This window comes from Camelus dromedarius, chromosome 26 (genome assembly GCF_036321535.1).
Source record: "Camelus dromedarius isolate mCamDro1 chromosome 26, mCamDro1.pat, whole genome shotgun sequence".
NCBI lineage: Eukaryota > Metazoa > Chordata > Mammalia > Artiodactyla > Camelidae > Camelus > Camelus dromedarius.
The window spans coordinates 13,755,928-13,780,175 of NC_087461.1; the positions used below are offsets into that span (position 1 = coordinate 13,755,928).

At 38.3% G+C, this 24,248-nt stretch overlaps 1 protein-coding gene across 1 annotated transcript in view; it reads right to left on the reverse strand.

Moving 5' to 3' along the window:
* MYO3A (myosin IIIA) overlaps positions 1 to 24,248 on the reverse strand; it is a 191,732-nt gene that overhangs the window by 58,658 nt on the left and 108,826 nt on the right. Inside the window, exons 18-19 of the mRNA XM_031444637.2 lie at positions 23,537 to 23,747; positions 20,550 to 20,697 (exon numbers count right to left, since the gene is read on the reverse strand). Of these exons, the coding sequence (XP_031300497.2) occupies positions 20,550 to 20,697; positions 23,537 to 23,747 (359 nt within the window). The remainder of the gene's footprint in view (positions 1 to 20,549; positions 20,698 to 23,536; positions 23,748 to 24,248) is intronic.

Sequence of the window (24,248 nt, forward strand, 5' to 3'; positions counted from 1 at the left end):
CTGTTGAGAATATTGTAATGTAAGATGCATAAAATAAAAACAATGAACAATTACTGTAAGATGGTGGTCTCAGCACAACACTGGGGCTGAGGATCTGCTTTAGAAAAGGGACAGGAAGAACTGTCCTGCAGCTTTGCTTCTGTGACTTTTGCCTTCATACCGGGTCCCCACCCCAGTGCTGCAGTCTGTACAAGAGAGGACAACATAACTTCTAAAGCATGACTTGGAGGGTACTCACCAGTTCTCAGGTGATAAAGCAACCTTGTACTGGGGAAGTGTATCAGATAATCACTGACTGGGGCAGAATGTCCTGCACCATTCATAAATTAAAATTACAGGCCATTTTCATTACTGTTTTGATAAACTCTTTAATGCATTAAATATTTTCATTGGATACCTTATACTAAGGAACTATGACGGGTGATAAAGAGATGTTTAAAACAAACTCCCAGCCCTCAGTGGATTTAAAATAAAATGTGACTGATAATTTCAGTAAACAAATATTGAAAATGCAAGGTAACATAGGATAGATAAATGCTACATACACTGTCCTACAAGGAGTTCAGAGAAAGAGAATTTATTTCTGGCATCTTCATAGAAGAATTCAAGTGGGGCATTTAATAAGCCAAATTTTTCATCACTACTTTTGGAGCCTTATGAAATTGAAGCCTTAGCTCAAGAGCATCATGGGGGAAAAACACATGTAAATTTTTAAATAAGACAAAATTTGATACATAAAAATGAGGCAGAACCCATTGATCTAAAAGGTGGATCACCTGAAAGACATTCAGTTTGCCCAGTACAAAAAATGGAAACAATGTTTGAAGTTTCACAGCGTTCTCACTTGAAGGTGACCTTGGGAGATGTATGCAGACCTAGAATTACTTGACTGTCAGACACATTATGCTGACAGCAGATTACAGCTTAAATGGCAACCGCAAAGTTCAAAAGAGGCTTTGTATGTTTCATATATAAAGTGGGTGAGGTTAAGGTCTAAATCAATGCATCTGTCACTTCTATTTGCCTGTGTCAAAATCCACCGAATGCCTTTGTGGCAGGTTGTACAGAACAGAGATGAGTAACTTGGAAAACAACGGGCTTAGACCTTTAAGAAATTTGTTAGCATTACAGACTCCGGGCAAATCAATGGAGAAAACAGGCTGTTACCCAGGACTATAAAGCACTTTTAGGAAAATCGTCCTGCCTAAAACAACATACTTTGTATTTTTATAGCTGCTATGATTTCAAAGCGTTTCATTGTTTTTAAGCACATGTGGGCAAATACAGCTCATCTAACTATTCAGAAAGTCCTCTGCTAGGCCCTGTGCATTAAAAATACATTTAAAGCAGATAAGCAGGGTTACTAACTGCAGTAAAGCTGAGCTGTTTAGCATATATAATCCCTACTCTGTTCAGATGGCCCAAATTTCCTTTTGCAAAAAGGTCGATGAATAATTATTTTAAGTATATATCAAGGAGAAAGGAAGTGAGAAGCCTTGGATGTTAGAAAACCTCACACCCGAGTGAGTTAAGGTCTCCTCGTTTTGCACTGAATTTTGCGTATGAGTTGTGGAAAGACACAGCAGGAAGCCTGCAGAAGATGCACCCGCAGCTATGACCTAAACAAGTGCAAATATTTAGGGCCAAAGTGTCACCCCAGGAGAAATCTGAAGTGACTACATTGAGTCCTCAGGCTTACACAGCAGCGTGGAAGGGTGGCCATCACAGGCTGATCAGGCTGCAGGCTTCCACGTGGCTTCTAGGGCAGGTGACAATGTAAGCGTGGACTACTCAGTACAGATCCATAACACAATAAAGGCGTGACGTGTCACTGGGGTCTCACCTCCTCAGAGAGACCTCCTCCCAACTCTTGGTCTAATCCAGCAAGCCCCCACCCCTTCTTCGACTGGCCGCTATCTATCTCGCCCCAGCTGCCCTGCTTTAAATTATTTCAGTATTTCTAGCATTTCTCCTTATTATTCTCCATCTCTCTCATTAGAATGAAATCTTGATGAGAAAAGGAACTTTGATTCGCCTCTGCACCATTCTCCTCTATCTAGGGAGACTTGGGCATGTTCCATAAATTATGAGTGAATGAATGAACCTGTGAGTGACTCTCCTGGGAAATTATCTTCTTTCTCCCCCAACTTTATTGAGATGTAACCGACATGTAACATTGTGTAAGTTTAAGATGTACAGTGTGTTGATTTGATACACCTTATATATTGAAAAATGATTCCCACCATAGAGTTAGCTAACAACCTCCATCACATCACGTAATTATCACTTATTTTATGGGGTGAGAACATTTAAGATATATTCTCTTAGGAATTTTCAAGTATATACCAAAGTATTATTTGACTATAATCACCATATTGTACATTAGATCCCTAGGACTTATTCGTCTTAAAACTGGAAGTCTATACTCTTTGACCATCAGGTGCTGGTAACCACCATTCTAGTCTGTTTGTATGAGTTTGGCTTTTTTGATTTTCACATATAAGTGATACATATAGTATTTATCTTTCCCTATCTGGCTTATTTCCCTTAGCATAAGGCCGTCAAGGTCCCATCCATGTTGTTGCAAACAGCAGCGTTTTCTTCTTTCTCCTGGCTGAGTAAGATTTCATTCTGTGTGTGTGTGTGTGTGTGTGTGTGTGTGTGTGTGTGTGTGTGTGTGTGTTCTTAATCCATTCATCCTTTGACAGACACAGGTTGTTTCCGTATCTTGACTATTGTTAATAATGCTGCAATTAATGTAGGAATGAAGGTATCTCTTGGAGACCTGTTTTAATTTCCTTTGGATACATACCCAGAAGTGGGATTGCTGGATCACATGATAGTTCTATTTTTAATTTTTTGAGGATGTTCCATACTGTTTTCCATGGTGGCTGCATCAATTTATATTCCTACTAACTTAGCCCTTTTTTTCCCCACACCTTTGCCAACACTTGTTATCACTCATCTTTTTTTGATGAAAGCCATTCTAGCAGCTGTGAGGGGATTTCGAACTGCATTTGCCTGATGATTATTGATGTTGGGCATCTGTTTGTTTATTTCTTGGCCATTTGTGTGTCTTCTTTGGAAAAACGTCTACTCAGTTCCTGTTCCTGTTTTCAAATCAAATTGTTTCTTTACTGATTTGATGTTGAGTTGTATGAGTTTTTAATATATATTGGATATTAATTCCTTACAAGATTTATTATTTGAAAATATTTTCTTCCACTCTGTAGGTTGACTTTTCATTTTGTTGATGGTTCCTTTTGCTGAGCAAAAAGCTTTTTAGTCTGATATAGTCTTACTTGTTTATTTTTGCTTTTGTTGCCTTTACTTTTGGTGAAAATCTAAAATAAAGCCTTGCCAAGACTGATGCCAAGCTTACTCCTACGTTTTCTTCTAGGAGTTTATAGCTTCAGGTCTTATATTCAAGTCTTTAATCCATTTTCAGCTAATTTTTGTATGTGATGTAGGAAAGGAATCCAGTTTCATTCTTTTGCATGTGTCCACCCAGTTTTCCCAGCATCACTTATTGAAAAGACTATCTTTTACTTATTGTGTATTTTTGGCACCATGGTTGAAAATTAGTTGATCATGTCCACTTGAGTTTATTTCTGGACTCTCTGTTCTGTTCCTTTCATCTATATGTCTGTTTGTATGCCCAAACCATACTGTTTTAATTACCATAGCTTTGTAATACAGTTTGAAACCAGGAAATGTGATGTCTAAATCTGAAGTTTCAAAACTATTTTCCTGAAATCAAGGTTTCAGTCAAGGAGTTTGGCTTATGTGAAATTTTAGTTTTATGCAGGTTGGTTATATTCAGTAACAGGGCATACTGAATTCTTACACTAAACTCACACCTGGGAAATGAAGTCATGTCCTTCTCATGTAGGTGTGTTCATCATCTGACACTGATCCACAGTTTTAGGTATTTTAGAATCTGGAAATATTATGGGTTGGTTTAGATGATCCTCAATGTTTATTCTCCTGTATTTGCTGTTTCAAACTATAAATCAGTATCTCTTTCATTTTTTTAATAAGTTCAGCCCACTTTTTAAAAAAAAATTTTAATAATACATTTTATTTAAGACAAAATATCCAAGATGTCATCATGTCAGTATTCAAAAATTAGACACGGGGTATTCTACATGCTTTTCTTCATGATAAGTCTTCAAAATCTGGTTGTTCCGCATTCCCGGCATACCTCGGTCTGGACCAGCCACAGTTCAAACACTCGTGGCCGGATGTGGCCAGTGGCTGCTGTACTGTACGGGGCAGGTCTAGAGTGTTCTAGTCTAGAAACCATCCCCCAGTCCGGTGGTTCTCAGACTGGGCTGACTCTGCCCCCAGGGGACACTGGACAACATCTAGAGACATTTTTGGTTGCCAAGATGGGGGTGGGGGGCAGGGGGCCAGGGATGCAGTGCAGAGGAGGAGTCAGCATTTCTCTTCACGGTGGGCAGAACCCCCGCAGAGCAGTTACACCCATTATGGCCTTGTAGCAGCACTGAGATCCCCCAGCGGCTCCCAGTCCCCAGAAGCCCCGCATACCAGCTGTCTCCTTCCCTCCACCCGTAACCACCATTCTGACTTCTAAAGCAGGGCTGTTGGCCTCTCCTTTCAAACTGTGCACTGCATTCTTGAGGTCTCTTCCCCCAACCTTGTGTGAGTCGTCCTGCTGTTGGGTGTGGTCCTAGACCCACAGTGCTGGGTGGGACATTCCATTGTGTGCAGATACCACACTTTATTTGATGAGCTTCTTCGTTTGCATTTGGGGCAACTCGCTCCTTCGAGCATGCAACGGGGTGTCTCCTGGGTCGATGGTCGCTGCCTCCCCAGCCTCAGGGGTCCCCATCCGGGGCCGGCAATGCCCATGCAGCAGAACTGGACTTAAAGAGGTACGGTGCCTCCGTCATTTGCCCTAAAATACGTGAGGACAGGAGATCCTGCCCCAGAAGCCGAGTGCTCCATGAAGGTCGGGCGCCCTCCTCAGCCCACTTTTCAATGCTTTTATCCATTTCAAGTCATGGAAGAAGAATGAATGGGATTTATATCGGATGGAATTTGGAATTCACTTAGGTGTGTGGCACTGTCTCTGTGTAGATCATGCAGACGATGCTACACACTAAAATTCCTCAAACATTTGTGGAGCACATACCACATGTATATTTAGGGGTGAGTGGGACTGGAGAAGGCAGAAATAGAGATGAGAAAGGCAGAGCTCCTGTTCTTTAGGGCACAGCAGAAATGCTCTCTTCTTTTCCGTTCCAATCCTTGAGTTACATCCTGGGATTTCTTTGCTTTTGCTGTGTTCTCTTTTTCAGTTGCTCCATCTATTCGCTCTCCAGTTGTCACAGTCTCTGTTACCACTGCCACTTGCCTTAGCGCTACTGCTTTCTCCAATTTCCTTCTTTCCTGACTTAACGCTGATTCTCCTTGGTCTTTCACATGAAAAGACTGACTCACTCACTCTCTTTCCCTCCCTTCCTTCCTCTCTCTCTCCCTCCTTCTCTCTTTCAAACAGATAGAGTATGTTTTCTTCTCTACAAGAGAATACTTTGTTAGATCCCTGGTTCTTCTCAACTTTGCTGATTTGTTTGCTCATGAGAAGAACCCTGGATGGGTATCCTCCACTCTCAGGAGCCCCCAAAATCCATCCACATATTCATCCATCCTTCCACCGATGGAAGGTCCATCGATCCTTCCTTCCATCTATCTGTTCAGGCCGGCCACTGGAAGACACAGGCCACAGGCCCTTCCTAGAACACGGGACACAGCCTTCACCTGTACCTGCCAACCATCCAAACAGACAAACAAACAAAAATAGAGACCTGAAGTCTGGTCCTGGCTTTGTTTAACCAGCCTGTAACGTTGGGCAAGTCAGAGGGAGACATCTGTATCTACGACATGGAAATGATATATTTAGGTTTCAAAATGCCAGAACGTCCTGAACATGCTGTGAAACTTAATGAATGAATGAATAAAGATCTGTTGAGAGGGGAAGGAAGCCACAAAAACACATTTATTTTCTCAGGTCTCTCTTTCAGTAAAAGAATTCCTACTCACCAACTGCTCATATGAGTACACATAGTTATTTGCCCACGTGGAAAGAAACCATTGAGAAAAATCCTCTTTCTAACCATTGACAAAAAACCCCTCTTCATTCTAAGAGAAAGATTTTACATGTTGAAAATCTGGGATTTAGGGTGCTGTCGAGGTGAATTGAGTACGTTTATCATAGTGAAAAAAAAACCTGCCACTTTTTATTCTGAAATAATTTTAAACTTACAGAAAAGTTGCTAGAATAGTACAAAGAACTCCCATGTACCCTTTATCCAAACTCCTCAGTTTCTAGCATTTTCCCACATTTGCTTTATCATTTGCTCTCTTTCTGTACATAGATTTTTTTTTAGTAATAACATTTTACTGAGGTAAATATTTTAAAAAACTAAAAATGAAGAAAGCAAAGTGGTAAATATGCATGCTGTAAAAATCTAAACTCTTTTTATTGAAGTATAAAAATCTAAACTCTTGATGTCAAATAAAATTTATGATTGGACATCTATTTCCTTCTGTATTTTCTATTCAAAGCTGATATCAACAGTCCTATTGATTTTTACATTAATGTTAATAACAAGCCACGGGGAATGCTGATCATCATTAACCTGAGATGACATAGGTCATTAATCCAGAATTTGACAAGTAACCTAATGAGAAAGTATTTTGGATAATTCCTAATAAAATATACTTGTTATATTTTACACATATTTAATGAACTTTGGAGAAAGGAGATTTAAACGATGCCCCCTAGAACAGCTCCCTTTTGCAGAAAAAGCGGTACACAAACACATGTTGAGATAAAAAGTTTCATCTAGTCACTTTATGTGTATGGTGCCTATCCTTGAAAAGTCTTAAAAGCCATAAAGGACTTTACAAATTTATATTCTATTGACAGGTATTGGTTTAGGATAAGAGGGAGTTTCAGTTTGAAATTCAGAAATGTAGTTTTCTCTGCACCAGGATCTCGTCCACCTTAAACTATTTCTCCTTTATTGTCATGCTTAACTCTTTACCAAAAACTTTTATTTCGGTTTGTCAAGATTATGCTCTAACCTCACATGTAGAAAACTATAGTAACTGCATATGGATCTATGCTCTTAATTGCATATTTCATTCAAAATTTTTCTTAATCGTAATTAATAGATTTTTAAAAAATACTGCCAAATTGTTAAAATAAATACCAGAAATCCCCACATCACATAGGGGTGCTGACCAACTTAGTTGATGAAAGAGAAACAGAGTGTGGGCAGTCCAGGTGTTGAGTGAGGGATGGGGGATGGGGAAGACACAGGAGCCCAGGAGGCTGCCTGCGGGAGCCAGAGGCGGAGAGCGCACACTCACAGCCAGGAGATGCCCAGCAATGCTCCACGTGCACCTACTCATTTGGGTATCAACTTCCACATTCACCGAGTGTGTGAGAAGTTTAAGGAACATCTGCACGTGATCTCAAACAGTAACCTCTTACTTGGCTAAGTTTTTATAAAAGAAAATGTATTGTCTGTCAAGGGTTTCTTAAATGCACAGCTGTCTTAATGTTTAAGGAAAATGACTATAAATGGTGCCCACATCACCACACACACATGGTGCGTGTCATAGGGGAGAAAGCTGGATATAAAATAAAAATTCACACTTGCAAACAACAATTTGAAAGCACTTAGAAGGGGTTTGTATTAATTTACCCACACATTTTTTTTTATCAGATGACTGATTCTTTTTACTTTACAAATATTAAAAAACGTTGAAAATATAGATACTATATAAATGAACGAATTTTTTCTTCTTTGTAATTGTCACAAATTATATGTTGGAGCCCACACTCAAAATCCCAAAAGCTTTAAACTTTAGGATATGAACAGCTGGAGATAAAATTCATACACATCACTTTCTGTGAGAGAAGCCAGATCCATAATTGCACTTATTGTTCCATTATGTGCTGCAAATAGCTTCCTGCTTATAAAATGACTTCTGACTTTTAATTCTAAATTCATGGGTGCATATATAAATTATATATATATGCAAAAGCTTATCCTCATAGGGCTTATCCAAGTATTAATAGCTCACTTTAAAAATACACTTTAGTTCAGTTAATGGCCAGAAAAATGTGCTGCACTCCTGGATCAGAAAGCTAATCCGAGGTATAAATAGGCCTATGAGGAAGTAGAGTGAATCTTCAGGACCACAGCACAATGCTACAGAGTTCTGGATGCCTAACAGCCCTACAGAACGATGGCATTTGTTCTAATTCAAACTCATGCCCATGGGGGACTAATCAATGGTTGGTGTTCCCTTGATTTGAATTGTGAACTTCTAGAGAACAGGGCTTATTTCTTTTTGTATGTTCTGTACCACTATGATTACACCACCGTGCAAAAGTAAAAGGACAAAACCCACAGCTACAGCACTAGCGTGACTCTCACTCAAAGAGAACTTCAGGCTTTCTATCACACTTTCATTACTGTTGAGCTCTCTTTCATATGGAAGAAAACCAGAAAATAAACAAAACCAAACCCAACAAAAACAAAATCTTGGCTGCATAATTACCATGGAGATTCAGCGTGAGGGCTACCTCAAACAGCTACCTTCCTTATCAGAAATGCAATGGCTTGTTGGCTGCTCCTTGAGCTGCTAATTAAAAGCTTTTTGAAAAATATGAAAATAGTGTGCATTAAAATAATGCTATACAAATGGATCAGGGAAGGCTGAAATATGGATACTCCATCCATGGAATTAATAAAATTAAGAGAAGAGCATACATTTTTCAGTTGCAACTTACTTAGAGGAGTCATTACTAAGAAGAGTCTAGAATTTTAAAAGATTGCGATCATACTCCTCTTTGTCTGTTTGCAGGGGTGGGGACCTAGATTATTATCCAATTTTCAAACTATCATTTTCAAATATAGATTGTTCCTTTAAACTTTATTAAAGTCACATGGTTCTTCTAGTGCTGTAAGAGTATGAGAGCTTCAAATATTATATTCAGATACTAGCTTCAAATGAAATATCGAACTTCAGAAAATTTTCAGAAGCTATATATTATACACAGTAGAAGAATACTACTCTATCTTAGAAACAATGATCAGTACATATATGTAAACTAAAAAATATGTGCAGTATATTTTTATATGTATTTACACACAATATATTGTATATGTGCAAATTGTAATGCAGTCAAATTGTAACAATTCTACCTATTGACTGAAAAATGAAAAAAAAATACTCCATACTAGCTCTCTTAGACATTCTAAATATCTACATAATAAGGAGAAAAAAAAAAAGATACAAGTTCTGGATGCTCCCCGTTGTGGGTTGAGAGTCTGAGGAATATAATTTATGTCCATAGAAAAGTAGGTTTTGGGAAGAAAGGAGGCACAGCTGCCAGCGAGTTGAAAATGATTTGGGAATATGTTTCAAAAGGAACACAAACGGTTGGTTGGAGGCAACCATACCAAGAAACAAAACTGTCCACTCAACACTATGGATTAGGTCACTGACATAAACTCTTTCACTAAAAGTGTTTTACTGCAGTCTGTTGATTATTGTTGTAATGGAACGTAATGGGAAAATGATATTCAAAGTGTCTTCACAACCAACTCTGCTGTACATTACATGCAAACCGAACTAAGGCTGAAAAAGGAAATACCTTTAGCAAAATCTTAACCTATGTTCCGATGTAGGACTGTCAATAAAGGTAATACTTGTTGGTTTAAGCAGGACCAGAAGTGGTTTCATCTGTGAAGATGCAGCCCAAGGCTTGCAAGGTTTCTAATCCTGCTCAGATTGGACATGTCATGTGTATGTCCATGAAACTGACAACACTATGCCTTCCTGATAAGCAATAATGGCTTTATTAAACAGAGGAACTCTTATTTGACCAGAAAAAGTGTGACCGTGATTTTAATTAATGATTTGGCTGAATGGCTGTTTCTCACGTATAGAAATTGGTGTAAATGTGCTCTCTTTATCTGTGATAGCTAATACAGCTAAATAAAAATTTCTCAGTTATAATTTTTGCTTTCACAGGGGAGTGAAAGGGTGAAAGAAAAAAAAAAAAAACAAACCCAAACACGTGCACTCACATGTTAAACTCAACAGAATCACTGACTACTCCTGAGCCCTCCGGATCACAGATTCACAGACCTGATCACTCAGCTGCCAGTGCTTGGCCTCTTAAGATTACGAAGCAGGGATTCTTCGGTCATTACCCTAGGAAGGCATTTGTAGGGATTGGGAACGGCCTTAATTCCTCAAAGTGCTTTGCATAATCCCAGATCCTAGTTGCATTTTTAATTCATTGGAGGCAATTTTGAGTTGGTTTTGTTTTGAAAGCCAATCAAGGATATTTTTTTAAAAAGTCATAGAATAGCTTCACTTGTAGCAAGCCCAAAGACAAAAGAATTAAGAGTGTTAGGATCATAAATGAAATTCAAGGCTATCAATCAATGTGTAAATCAAACTGTAAACTGTTAACATTCTGTAAAAACTAAAAAGCAAATAATTACTGAAAGATTTTTTAAAGAGTAGTTCCAATAAACCAGGTTTTAGCCTCAACCCCTGAAAGATAAGACTAACAGAAGTCTATCAACACAAGTTGTTAATGAATCAAATGGGAAATGGAGGAAGATGCACCTGGTCCCATGAAACAAATAATCCTAACAAATCCTTATCAAATAGCCCAAAGCAAAAAAAAAAAAAAACTTACTTATTTCAGTTTCTGCTTAGAATGGATTCTGTGAACATTGTGAGTCTTATTAAAGCAAGATGACATTGATTTAATCTTTACTGAGCATTTGCTATATGTCAGGCTCTGAAGATACAAGAAGAATTAAGGTACAATCCTTGGCTTCAAGGATTTTTCAGCCCAACGAGAGGGAAATGCAAATGTAAACCAAATACTGTACTGTCAAATATTTTTGCTGGAGTGTAGAGGAGGGAGGAATATAAGTCTTTTGAGTTTGGATTTCAGAGAAATGAAATGTATCATAACACTTTTGGCTGGAGTAAGTCGGTAGACAGAGATGTCATTCTCTGAGAAAGAATATAAGTGAGAATGAAAGATGATGAGCTCAATTCTGGATAAAGTTCTGGAAGCTGTCCTAAATGGAGGAGGTTCGGAGAGAGGCATGGGTTGGAGGTGGGACTAGAGCACCCCTAGCACGAAGGGGGCAGTTGAAATAATGGAAATAGATTCTTTCCTAGTGAATAGAAAAGGGTCAAGGATGGAACTCTTTGGAAGCTAGCATTTGGGACAGTAATTCTCAGCCTTGGCTGCACACTGGAATAGACTGGGAAACTTTAAAACATAGTGATACCTAGGTCCATCCTGAGAGATCTGATTTAAATGGACTGGGACAGGATCTGGGCAATGAGATTTTACAAAGATACCCAAGTAATTCTAAGATACAGCCAGGGTCAAGAACCACTGGCTTATGGGGTGGTGCAGGAAGAGTAAAGCAGGAACCCATCAAAGAGGCAGAGAAACAGAAAGTACATTAGGGATGCCAAAGGAGGGAATTTCCAAAAACAGGAGTCTACCAACAGGGTCAGAAATACAGAAAGGCTAATAATGGGGAGACTAAAATGTTTCTGATACTGATGACTGATGAGATTTAGGGCCATTCCAATAGCACGGGGGAGGTCAGGGCCAGGTGCTATGGACTCAATGTACCCAGGTGGGGAAGGAATCAACACAATGCAATGAATACTAAATATGCTTTCAAGGAGCTTGGTTGTGAATGGAAGAGAGAGGGTCATGACTATAGAGACTTTTGAAGATTCCATCATATAATTAGGCTAAAGGATGGCCCTGATGGAGAGAAGTGGGGAAGGGGTGGAGGGAGAGGGTGAGAGAATGAATGTTTGCTGGAACAAGACCCTGGGATAGTTGAGAACTGTGCAAACACAGATACTATCTTAAACTTATGTCCCTTTTTTGACCTAAGAAATGTCACAATCTAAACTTTTTTGTGTGACTGCTGTTTTTAAAATGCGATTTCAAAGTAAATTTGCAATAAGCCTAAATATTTTGAATCAAAAAAAGTTCATATACTTCCAATTTATTTTACGTTTAAATAAAAACTTCAGTTTTTTTAAAATTTTTTATTGATTTATAATCATTTTACAATGCTGTGTCAAATTCCAGTGTAGAGCACAATTTTTCAGTCGTATATGAACATATATATATTCATTGAGACTTTTTTTCTCTGTGAGCTACCGTAAGATCTTGTGTATATTTCCCTGTGCTATACAGTATCATCTTGTTTATCTATTCTACAATTTTGAAATCCCAGTCTATCCCTTCCCACCCTCCACCCCCTTGGCAACCACAAGTTTGTATTCTATGTCTGTGAGTCTATTTCTGTTTTGTATTTATGCTTTGTTTTTGTTGTTTTTGTTTTTTGGTTTTTTTTAGATTCCACATATGAGCGATCTCATATGGTATTTTTCTTTCTCTTTCTGGCTTACTTCACTTAGAATGACATTCTCCAGGTTCATCTATGTTGCTGCAAATGGCGTTATGTTGTCAGTTTTTATGGCTGAGTAGTATTCCATTGTATAAATATACCACTGCTTCTTTATCCAGTCATCTGTTGATGGACATTTAGGCTGTTTCCGTGTCTTGGCATTGTAAATATTGCTACTATGAACATTGGGGGGCAGGTGTCATCCTGAAGTAGGGTTCCTTCTGGATATATGCCCAGGAGCAGGATTCCTGGGTCATATGGTAATTCTATTCCTAGTCTTTAGAGGAATCTCCATACTGTTTTCCACAGTGGCTGTACCAAACTGCATTCCCACCAGCGGTGTAGGAGGGTTCCCCTTTCTCCACAGCCTCTCCAGCATTTGTCATTTGTGGATTTTTGAATGATGGCCACTCTGACTGGTGTGAGGTGATCCCTCATTGTAGTTTTGATTTACATTTCTCTGATAATTAGTGATATTGAGCATTTTTTCATGTGCTTTTTGATCATTTGTATGTCTTCCTTGGAGAATTGCTTGTTTAGGTCTTCTGCCCATTTTTGGATTGGGTTGTTTATTTTTTTCTTATTGAGTCGTATGAGCTGCTTATATATTCTGGAGATCAAGCCTTTGTCAGTTTCATTTGCAAAAATTTTCTCCCATTCTGTAGGTTTTCTTCTTGTTTTATTTCTGGTTTCCTTTGCTGTGCAGAAGCTTGTAAGTTTCATTAGGTCCCATTTGTTTATTCTTGCTTTTATTTCTTCTAGGAGAAAATTTTTGAAATGTATGTCAGATAATGTTTTGCCTATGTTTTCCTCTAGGAGGTTTATTGTATCTTGTCTTATGTTTAAGTCTTTAATCCATTTTGAGTTGATTTTTGTATATGGTGTAAGGGAGTGTTCTAGCTTCATTGTTTTACATGCTGCTGTCCAGTTTTCCCAACACCATTTGCTGAAGAGACTGTCTTTATTCCAATGTATATTCTTGCCTCCTTTGTCAAAGATGAGTTGACCAAAAGTTTGTGGGTTCATTTCTGGGCTCTCTATTCTGTTCCATTGGTCTATATGTCTGTTTTGGTACCAATACCATACTGTCTTGATGACTGTAGCTCTATAGTATTGTCTGAAGTCTGGGAGAGTTATTCCTCCAGCCTCTTTCTTTCTCTTCAGTAATGCTTTGGCAATTCTAGGTCTTTGATGGTTCCATATGAATTTTATTATGATTTTTTCTAGTTCTGTGAAATATGTCCTGGGTAATTGGATAGGGATTGCATTAAATCTGTAGATTGCTTTGGGCAGTGTGACCATTTTAACAATATTGATTCTTCCAATCCAAGAGCATGGAATATCTTTCCATTTTTTAAAGTCTTCTTTAATTTCCTTCATCAATGGTTTATAGTTTTCTGTGCATAATTCTTTCACCTCCTTGGTTAGATTTATTCCCAGATATTTTATTACTTTGGGTGTTATTTTACAGGGGATTGTTTCTTTACTTTCTTCTTCTGTTGATTTGTCGATAGTGTAAAGAAATGCAACTGATTTTTGAACGTTAATCTTGTAACCTGCTACCTTGCTGAATTCTTCAATCAGCTCTAGTAGCTTTTGTGTGGACCTTTTAGGGTTTTCTATATATAGTAACATGTCATCAGCATATAATGACACTTTTACCTCTTCTTTTCCAATTTGGATCCCTTTTATTTCTTTCTCTTGTCTGACTGCTATGGCTAGGACTTCCAGGACTATGTTGAATAGGAGTGGTGATAGTGGGCATCCTTGTCTTGTCCCAGATTTTAGTGGGAAGCTTTTGAGTTTTTCACCGTTGAGTACTATGCTGGCTGTAGGTTTGTCATATATAGCTTTTATGATGTTGAGATATGTTCCCTCTATACCCACTTTGGCGAGAGTTTTTATCATAAATGGGTGTTGAATTTTATCAAATGCTTTTTCTGCATCGATTGAGATGATCATGTGGTTTTTGTCCTTTCTCTTGTTGATGTGATGTATTACACTGATTGATTTGTGTATGTTGAACCAGCCTTGTGTCCCTGGGATGAACCCCACTTGGTCATGATGTATAATCTTTTTTATGTGTTGTTGGATTCTATTTGCTAAAATTTTGGTGAGGATTTTGGCATCTATGTTCATCAGTGATATTGGCCTATAATTCTCTTTTTTTGTAGTGTCTTTGCCTGGTTTTGGTATCAGGGTGATGGTGGCTTCATAGAATGAGTTTGGGAGTATTCCCTCCTTTTCAATTGTCTGGAAGAGTTTGAGAAGGACTGGTATGAGTTCTTCTTTGTATGTTTGGTAGAATTCCCCAGTGAAGCCATCCGGTCCTGGACTTTTATTTGTAGGGAGGTTTTTAATTGCTATTTCTATTTCCTTTCTAGTGATCGGATTGTTCAAGTGTTCAGATTCTTCTTGATTCAGTTTTGGTGGACAGTATGTTTCCAGAAACTTGTCCATCTCCTCTAGGTTATCCAGTTTGGTTCCATATAGTTTTTCATAATATTCTCGTATGATATTCTGTATTTCTATTTTGTTTGTTGTAATTTCTCCATTTTCCTTTCTTATTTTGCTAATTTGTGCTCTCTCTTTTTTCTTCTTTGTGAGTTTGGCCAGAGGTTTGTCGATTTTATTTACTTTTTCAAAAAACCAGCTTTTGGTTTGGTTGATTTTTTTCTATGGTCTTGTTAATCTCTATTGTACTTAATTCCTCTCTGATCTTTATTATTTCCTTCCTTCTGCTGCTTTTTGTTCTTCTTTTTCTAATTCATTCAGGTGGTGGATTAAATTGTTTATTTGAGATTGTTCTTCTTTTTTGAGGAAGGCCTGTATCGCTATAAACTTCCCTCTTAGCACTGCCTTTGCTGTGTCCCATAGGTTTTGAGTGGTTGTGCTTTCATTATCATTTGTCTCAAGGTATTTTTTAATTTCAGCTTTGATTTCCTCATTGATCCATTGTTTTTTCAATAACATATTGTTTAATCTCCATGCTTTCCTTTTTTTCTCCTTTGTTTCTCTGTTGTTGATTTCCAGTTTCATGGCATTGTGGTCAGTAAAGATGCTTGAGATAATCTCCATCTTCTTAAAATTGTTGAGGTTTCTTTTGTGCCCAAGTACATGATCGAGCCTGGAAAATGTTCCATGTGCACTTGAAAAGAATGTATATCCTATTTTTTGGGGGTGTAATGCCCTGAAAATATCCACCAAATCTAGTTTTTCTATTGTAGTATTTAATTTCTCTGTTGCCTTGTTTATTTTCTGTCTGGAAGATCTGTCTAGTGATGTCAATGCAGTGTTAAAATCTCCAACTATGATTGTATTCCCATCAATATCCCCCTTTATCTCTGTTAGTAATTCTTGTATGTACTTAGGTGCTCCTATATTGGGTGCATATATATTAACGAGTGTAATATCCTCATCTTGTATCACTCCTTTAATCATTATAAAATGTCCTTCTTTATCTTTCTTTATGGCCTTTGTTTTAAAGTCTATTTTGTCTGAAATCAGTACTGCACACCTGCTTTTTTGGCTTTTCCATTTGCATGGAATATCCTTTTCCATCCTTTCACTCTCAATCTATATGTGTCCTTCTCCCTAAAGTGGGTGTCTTGTATGCAGCATATTGAAGGTTCTTGCTTTATTATCCAGTCTGCCACTCTGTGTCTTTTGACTGGAGCATTTAGTCCATTAACATTTACAGTAATTAATGATAGATGTGTGTTTATTGCCATTTTGAACTTATCTTTGCAGTTGAATTGGTATATCCTCTTTGTTCCTTTCTTCTTCCTTTTGTGGTTTGGTAATTTTCCTTTGTATTATCATGGATTTTATTTAATTTTTGTGACTCCTTTGTAAATTTTTGGCTTGTGGTTACCCTTTTTTGTAAATCTATCAACCCATTACTATAACTGTTTTTATTAAACTGATAGTAACATGATCTCAAACCCATCCTACTGTTAAAAAAATTTTAAAAAAAGAAAGAAAAAATATTCTATATTTCCCTGCCTCCCTCTCCCACTCTCAGTGATTTGTATGTCTTCTTTTATAATTTCCTGTTTACTTTATTTGTAATTCATGAGTTATCACCTTTCCAGTTGTGTGTTTCTCATTTCTGTAGCATCCTGCTGCTTTTCTATTTAGAATAGCCCTTTCAATATTTCTTTTAGCATGGGTTTAGTGTTGCTAAACTCCTGCAGCTTTTTTTTTGTTTGTGAAACTCTTTATTTCTCCTTCTACCGTCAAGGATAGCCTTGCTGGATAAAGGATCCTAGGCTGCATCTTTTTTTCATTCAGGGCTTTGAACATATCTTGCCACTCCCTTCTGGCCTGTAGTGTTTGTGTAGAGAAATCAGCTGAGAGCCTTATGGGGGTTCCCTTGTAACTTACTCTTTGCCTTTCTCTTGCTGCCTTTAGAATCATTTCTTTATCCTTGACTCTGGCCATCTTGATTATGATATGTCTTGGTGTGGGTCTATTTGGGTTCTTCCTGTTTGGGACCCTCTGAGCTTCCTGTACTTGGATATCTGATTCCTTCTTTAAGTTTGGGAAGTTTTCAGTCATAATTTCTTCAAAAACCTTTTCAATCCCCTTTGATCTTTCTTCTCCTTCTGGGACCCCTATTATGCGAAGATTGGGACGCTTTATATTATCCCATAGGTCCCTTATGCTATTTTCATTATTTTTTATTTGCTTCTCTTGTAGTTCTTCTGAATGGGTGCTTTCTATTGCCCTGTCTTCTAGATCACTAATTCGTTCCTCTGCATTATCTAGTCAGCTTTGCACAGCTATTAGATCATTCCTCATCTCTGTCAATGAGTTTACCCATTCTACTTGGCTCTTCTTTATAGCTTCAATTTCATTTTTGACATATTTTATATCTCTAAACACTATCTCTTTTAATTCCTTCAGCAATTCGATCACTCCTTTTTTGAAATCTTGATCTAGTAGGCTATCGATGTCTATTTTATTGATCTTTCTTTCAGGGGATTTCTCTTGTTCTTTTAATTAGGAAAGGTTTTTCTGCTTCTTCATCTTGCTCATACCTCTTTGGCACTGTGGTTTATGGAGTATCAGTTGTTTATTTTGGTCCTTAAGGATTTTATCTATCTGATGCCTATTTAGGAATAGAACTTAGGAAAAAAAGAAAAAAAAAATTAGAGAGAGAGAGAAAGAATTTTAAAAGAAGGGAGAAAGAGGGTTTGAAAACAGTGTATAATGAATAATAGAAGAGTGAGTTGAAGCAGAGTATTAATCGGGTTGAGACGTCCTTTTGAAACCTTTACAAAAAAAGGGGGGGGGGAGATGAATAGATGTATTTGAAACCTGTGTCTAATCAATAGCAGGACATCAAAACCCAAGAGGAATAGAAATGAATTAAGAAGTAAAGATTAAGAGAGTAATAGAAAATAGAACAGGTAAAAACAGATTTAAAAAAAAAAAAAGGGGGGCGTTTGTCAGTGTTCTCCTGGAGTCTGTGTGCTTTTAATGTGAAGTCTTTCTGTCTTCGTCCTGTTTTGGAAGCTCAGCTTGCTGTTTTCAGAGGCCCTCCGTTGGCGCCCTCTTCTGTGCTGCTCCCAGCACCTGTCGGCAAGCAGATCGCGCCTCCTCCTAACACTGGGTCAGGTGCAGCTCTCTGCTGTGGGCGGGCGGGTCGCTGCCCCTCCGGATGCCGCAGTCAGATGTTGTAGCTCCGCTGCTCTGTGCGGCTGCGCGCTCCGCCCTGGTCGGCGCTCCACGGGTGGGCTCGGGGAAGACCGAGGGACAGCCCTGTCCCTGCTCTGAGCCAAAACCCAGCTCCTTGTTTGTCTTTGTGGAGCAAGTTCTCTGAGGGACCAGGATGGAAGGATCTTATCTGCCCCGGGCTGCAGGCCAGTCTCAGTCTGGCCTTTGAGGCTGCTAAGCCCTTCGGTCCGGATGCAGGTTTCGCCCCCGCCGCCGCCTGAGTGCTCAGCGCGGAGGATATGGCGGCTGTGCCTGAGCCCCGCCTCTCTTCCCCCAAAAACTTTCCTCGGGTTTTCAGAGATGGGGGTGTGCACCCTTCCCCCGAGAGCACATCAACCTTGCTGTTTTATGGAGGGCCCAGGTTGTTCTGCCCTGTGCACCCACAGCCACGGCACGCAGCCCCTTGCGTTCCCCCGGGGCTGCCTCCGTGCAGCCACTTCCGTCCTCCGCCCGGCTTGTGCAGCCTGGCTCTGCCTGCGGCTGCCGGCCGGCGTCTCAGGCTGGGTGTCGGGGGGGACGCTCTGTGCCGGTTTAACTTAGTTCTGTTAGTCAAGGGCTGCTCTGTACAGATCCGAGCCTCGGAGGCTCCCCCTCCGTCCCGCTGGCCTCTCAGTTGGAGAGGGGAGACCCAGCGAGCGAGCACCAGTCCTCCTTTGCCGCTCCCTCCCCGTGGGACCCGTCCCGCGCTGCTTTGCCTTTTGTTCTTTCTTTTTTCCTTTTCTCCTACCAGATTTTTGGCGTCTTTATCTTTTGAAGAGGGCGATGTTCTGTTGGAGTTCCACAGGTGCTCTGGTTGGCTGAGTGGGTCTGTAGATGTAGGTCTTGGTGTATTTGTGGGAGAGGGTGACCTGCGAGCGTCGTTCTACTCCCCCATCTTCCCCAAGAATCAATATTGTTAAAATGGTCACACTGCCCAAGGCAATCTACAGATTTAATGCAATCCCTATCAAACTACCCAGGACATATTTCAGAGAAGTAGAACAAATCATAATAAAATTTATATGGAACCATCATATAAACCAGCCAAAGCATTACTGAAGAGAAAGAAAGAGGCTGGAGGAATAACTCTCGCAGACTTCAGACAATACTATAGAGCTACAGTCATCAAGACAGCATGGTATTGGTACAAAAACAGACATAATGACCAATGGAACAGAATAGAGAGCCCAGAAATGAATCCACAAACTTTTGGTCAACTCATCTTCAACAAAGGAGGCAAGAATATACACTGGAATAAAGACAGCCTTTTCAGCAAATGGTGTTGGGAAAACTGGACAGCACCATGTAAAGCAATGAAGCTAGAACACTCTCTTAAACCATACACAAAAATGAACTCAAGATGGATCAAAGACTTAAACATAAGACAAGATACAACGAACCTACTAGAAGAAAATATAGGAAAAACATTATCTGACATACATCTCAAAAATGTCCTCCTAGAAGAGTCTACTCAAGCAATAGAAATAAAAGCAAGAATAAACAAATGGGACCTAATGAAACTTAGAAGCTTCTGCACAGCAAAGGAAACCATAAGTAAAACAAAAAGACAACCTACGGAATGGGAGAAAATTTTTGCAAATGAAACTGACAAAGGCTTGATCCCAGAATATATAAGCAGCTCATATGACTTAATAAAAACCTCAGTTTTAATCAGTAAACACAAAACAATTTAGTATTATTTAAAGGAGCAATGACACACTACATTATATAAAATACGACTACTTCTTTTAGACTTGATAAAATAATTTTAATACTACAGTTTTGCCAAATGCAATTCAAGTAAGTCTCTGATTTTTGAAGCTGAATCATAAATTACACTTGGCACTCTGACAGAATTATCATTTCATGGCATTTACATCAAATCTATTATCTTGCGTTCTGTTGCCTAGCTACTGGAATTCTGAAGTTAATGCATTTTAGATGGGTATTTAAATTTCAAACAGAATTTCAGCTATACAGTCTACAGAAAGAGAAACAGCTGGATATATCTGCTGATTTAAATTTCCAAAGGAAACTTCTTTGCTTGTAAGGGCTCAGAGCTGCTAAGTTTTGGAGGAGAGTCTGATGATTTTTGGTGGAAGACACCCAACATCACATAACAAGGCACCCTATGTTTATACTAGCTTTTTGGCTTGTTTTTGTTTTCACTGCGAGCATGGAGAAAAGGAAATCTTTTTTTGATCATTATCAAGTGTTTAAGATTTTAAATCTATGATTTAGATTTTGCTTCATAGTACAGTTCTGCACATCACACACACACACACACACATGCATCCATACTACGTAGAATAAAATACCACAGCTCACCTGTTCCCATGCAAAGACGTGTTGATTGAAATAATACTGAATTTGTTCATTTGCAATGTTAATGCACAGCTGCTCGAAGGAATTCTTTTTGAAGTTTTCAAAGCCAAATATATCCAGAATGCCAATGCTTAGTTCATCACCATTCCTACTGGAAATTTTAGGAGACATTATTTTGAGTTCTTATTTATTTTCTCAGGAGGTAATTAAAGCAGGATCTTTCAGACTCACTTTTGTGATTTAGCAAAACAACAACAACAACAAAAAAAACCCAAAAAAACCTAGTACCAGGATATAGAGTGAAAATTGTTTTAATTGAAAAAGCTTCTGTCCACAGAATATAAAGTAGGTAGCATCGATTTTAATATATAGATGTTACAATATTTTCCTTATACTACAGAAACCACTCCTATACTCTTTTGTATACTTAAACAAAATGTTTTTTTCTCCTATGGGTTTGTAAACACAAAAATCACAGCCCTGAGTGACTCGTGAATCGCAGGAAAACCTAGCCAGCACTGAGAACACAGAATAAACATGTTCAATATAAACCATGCCAGAAAATCAAAAATTCTATGAAAAAGTATTTAGTCTCTCACTAGAGAACAATTTAAACATCTTGCTAAAACTATTTTACTTACTTTAAAGAATTGTTATTTGTTTTTGAATTAGTTACACCTAATTTTTTTTAACACGGAATAAATAGCAACCTGGAGAAAGATATAAGCATATGTGAATTTATTTTAGAATTAAATACTTTAAAATACAATTAAATACTATTTTACAATTCAGTGTTCCAAATGCATTTTTTCCCCCTGCCTCCCCATAATGGTCACCTCTGTTCACTAAAGGTCAGAGACTTGGTCAAACACTATACTCCTCCTCCAAGAAATATATATACTGCAAAGTTATTTCCTTGTGAATTTAAAAAGGAGAGTACAAACCTTTCCTTTTCTGTTCATTATTTATGTATTCTCGGTTAACTTTGGAGATGACAGCTAGCAACCACATGCTGTGAACTGATGGGTGTTCCCTATATTTGGAAGAACTGACTGAGTTCAGAATACAGAGTTACAAAATACTTTGAACATGTGATGGGATGGACTAAAGGAAAGATACCTGAATGTCTCTGAAAATTCCTATTTTGAATAGTAAGTGTAATTCAATGTGGTTACATAAGACAAAAATGTCTAGTTAAAATTTATCCTGGTTTAGTCAAAATTATTATTCTTTTACAATCTCTTTGTCCCACAGGGTCCCACGGAGATAGTTATTTAACTCAAATAATAATAATGTGTTAGAGCCAGGAGGATCTTAGAGACGAGCTAGTTCAGGGATCCTTAAACTGGGATCTGCTAATGGCCTTCAAAAGGTCTGGAATGACAACTGTGTGCAATATTTTGGTGGGTATGTAGAAAAAGATCCATTTTTTATTTTGGAGTGGAGGATACAGTTTTCAAGAGATTCTTAAAAGGCTCCAGGATACCCACCAACAATGAAGACCACGACTTGTCACTCCATGCCTCTTTTTAACTGCGAGGAGGAGAGGCTGAGAGATGCAGTAACTCGCCCAAGGTCACACGACGAGTTGATGGGCAAGCCTGGCACAGAACACATCTCTCCAAAATCTTGGTGTAAATCTTGACAGATTGAACCAAACTACTCGAATGGTCTTCTTTTAGTTTTTTTTTTTTTAAACTACCAAAAGTGTAAACATCTAAGATTTGAACAGTTTTCATCAGTGTATGGAAAGGAAAGTCACCCAGCAGTGGCAGGCTACTGCAGCAGATTCACCTGTTTATAAGTCACAGCTTCCTGGGTACCACTTAGTGTCAAACATGCAGATGACAACTAAGAAAATGAGGTCAAGTATCTGAAGATATTGCCTACATTTTATGGAATACACAGATATAGAAAAATTCTGGAATTTCTCCATTTTCACCTGAAAGCTTGGCATCCTACAAATGGCCACACGTGAACATACAAACTGTCTTGGCCATTAAATTGTAACGGGCAAAGTGGGTTGTGATTTGCAGATCTAGTCAGATAGGGTACAGTTCGACAGGGAGTTGAAAAGAAGCAATTTTGAGGGACAGACAGTTAAAAACATGGAGGGATAATGGATAATCTCTTAGATTATTTTGAATATTATGATGTGACATGTATTTAGGGAGAAATAACAGTGAATTACATGCCTGAAATGTATATGAAATCTTTTATGCTTAGTAAGCAAGTGTGGTGCACATGAGGTGATCTTAAGGTAGGAATCCATCTTATTTTTCAAATACAAATTTCTGACAATTGTATAATTTACGGCAGAACAAATGTATAAACATATCTATGCACAATCTGTGGTGTGTGGAGAGCCCTCCGTCAGTGGTGGCTGTGGTTATCTTTATTTCAAAGACAAGGTACTAGGCAGGTCGTAGATTTAAGTTCTGTATATCTTACATCTGTCATGGCTCTGTAACATTGTTCATATTCTGCTCCATGATTTACTAGTTACTGAGAGCATTTCTGAACCAAATTTCATTGGAGGTCATACCTACCTTTACTGGGTTACAGTGAGAGTTAAAATATGAAAAGCATGTTTTCTTTTGCCTTGAAGATTAAATTCAATCCCTTAAAACAAAAAACTGCTGAACAGACATTTTATGCAAGTGTAAAATGGTATGTGCATCACGGCACATCTTCTAATCCAAGAACATATAAACTGATAGTAAGAAATAGTTTAAAAAATCACTTTCTATTATGTTTATTCATACTGCTACAGTTTTTATGGTCCAGCAGTTTTAAAACTTTGCAGATACATGGTGCAATGAAATGGTACCATTGGGAAACCAAACAGACCTACTAGAAATATACCTTTACTAATTAAGTGATACCAATTAGAAATATCTTCAAAGGGACTCATGTACAAATCAGTAAATTAGAAAGCAGATTTACATCACCAGGCATTTGGGGGAAAACATTTCTATGAAGATTTTTACCTGGGTGGTGCATCGTGCTTCAATAAGCTGTTAATGTGGTTGACTATCCAACTAAACAGGCGTCCATATAAAGTTTTAGCCATCGCATCCCTGACGTCAGTAGCTTTTTCTACAGTATTGGGTCGTATGATGGTTTCTCCTCTGGTGACCACACAGTGGGACGTGAGAGCTTCTTGCAGCTCATCTGCTTGAATGCAAAGCAAAGAAGCCGCTAAAACAAACAAACAAAAAACCAGATAGGTGGTTAGAAGAAATTATGACAATCGAGTAATTTCCCAGAGAATGAAAATGTAGTTCACCTTCTTCAAATGACATGAAATAAATATGTGAAGATTTTATAATGTAAAAATAAGTCACTATTCAATAGGAGTCCTTCGTCTCTTCTTAATCATGTTCCTCTGCTTACCCTGACCGGTCAAATGTTGGCTGTTGTAAAATGTAGCACCACTCAGCCCGGACTGGTTGAGAGTGACCAGCTGTACAAACCAGTGGTTGTTTAGCTGATGCCAAACATAATTTCACTGAATTATGTTAAATAGTTTAAAAACATAATGAACAGTTTTGCTATCATTTGGATACCACTATTATATACACATTTTCAAAATGTAGAAATTGATTGTAAGGTTACCTAGGCTTCAGGGATATACCCAAATTAATGCATTTTCAAGTCCATTGCCTTGACCACTCGGCCACGACGACCCAAACTAATGCA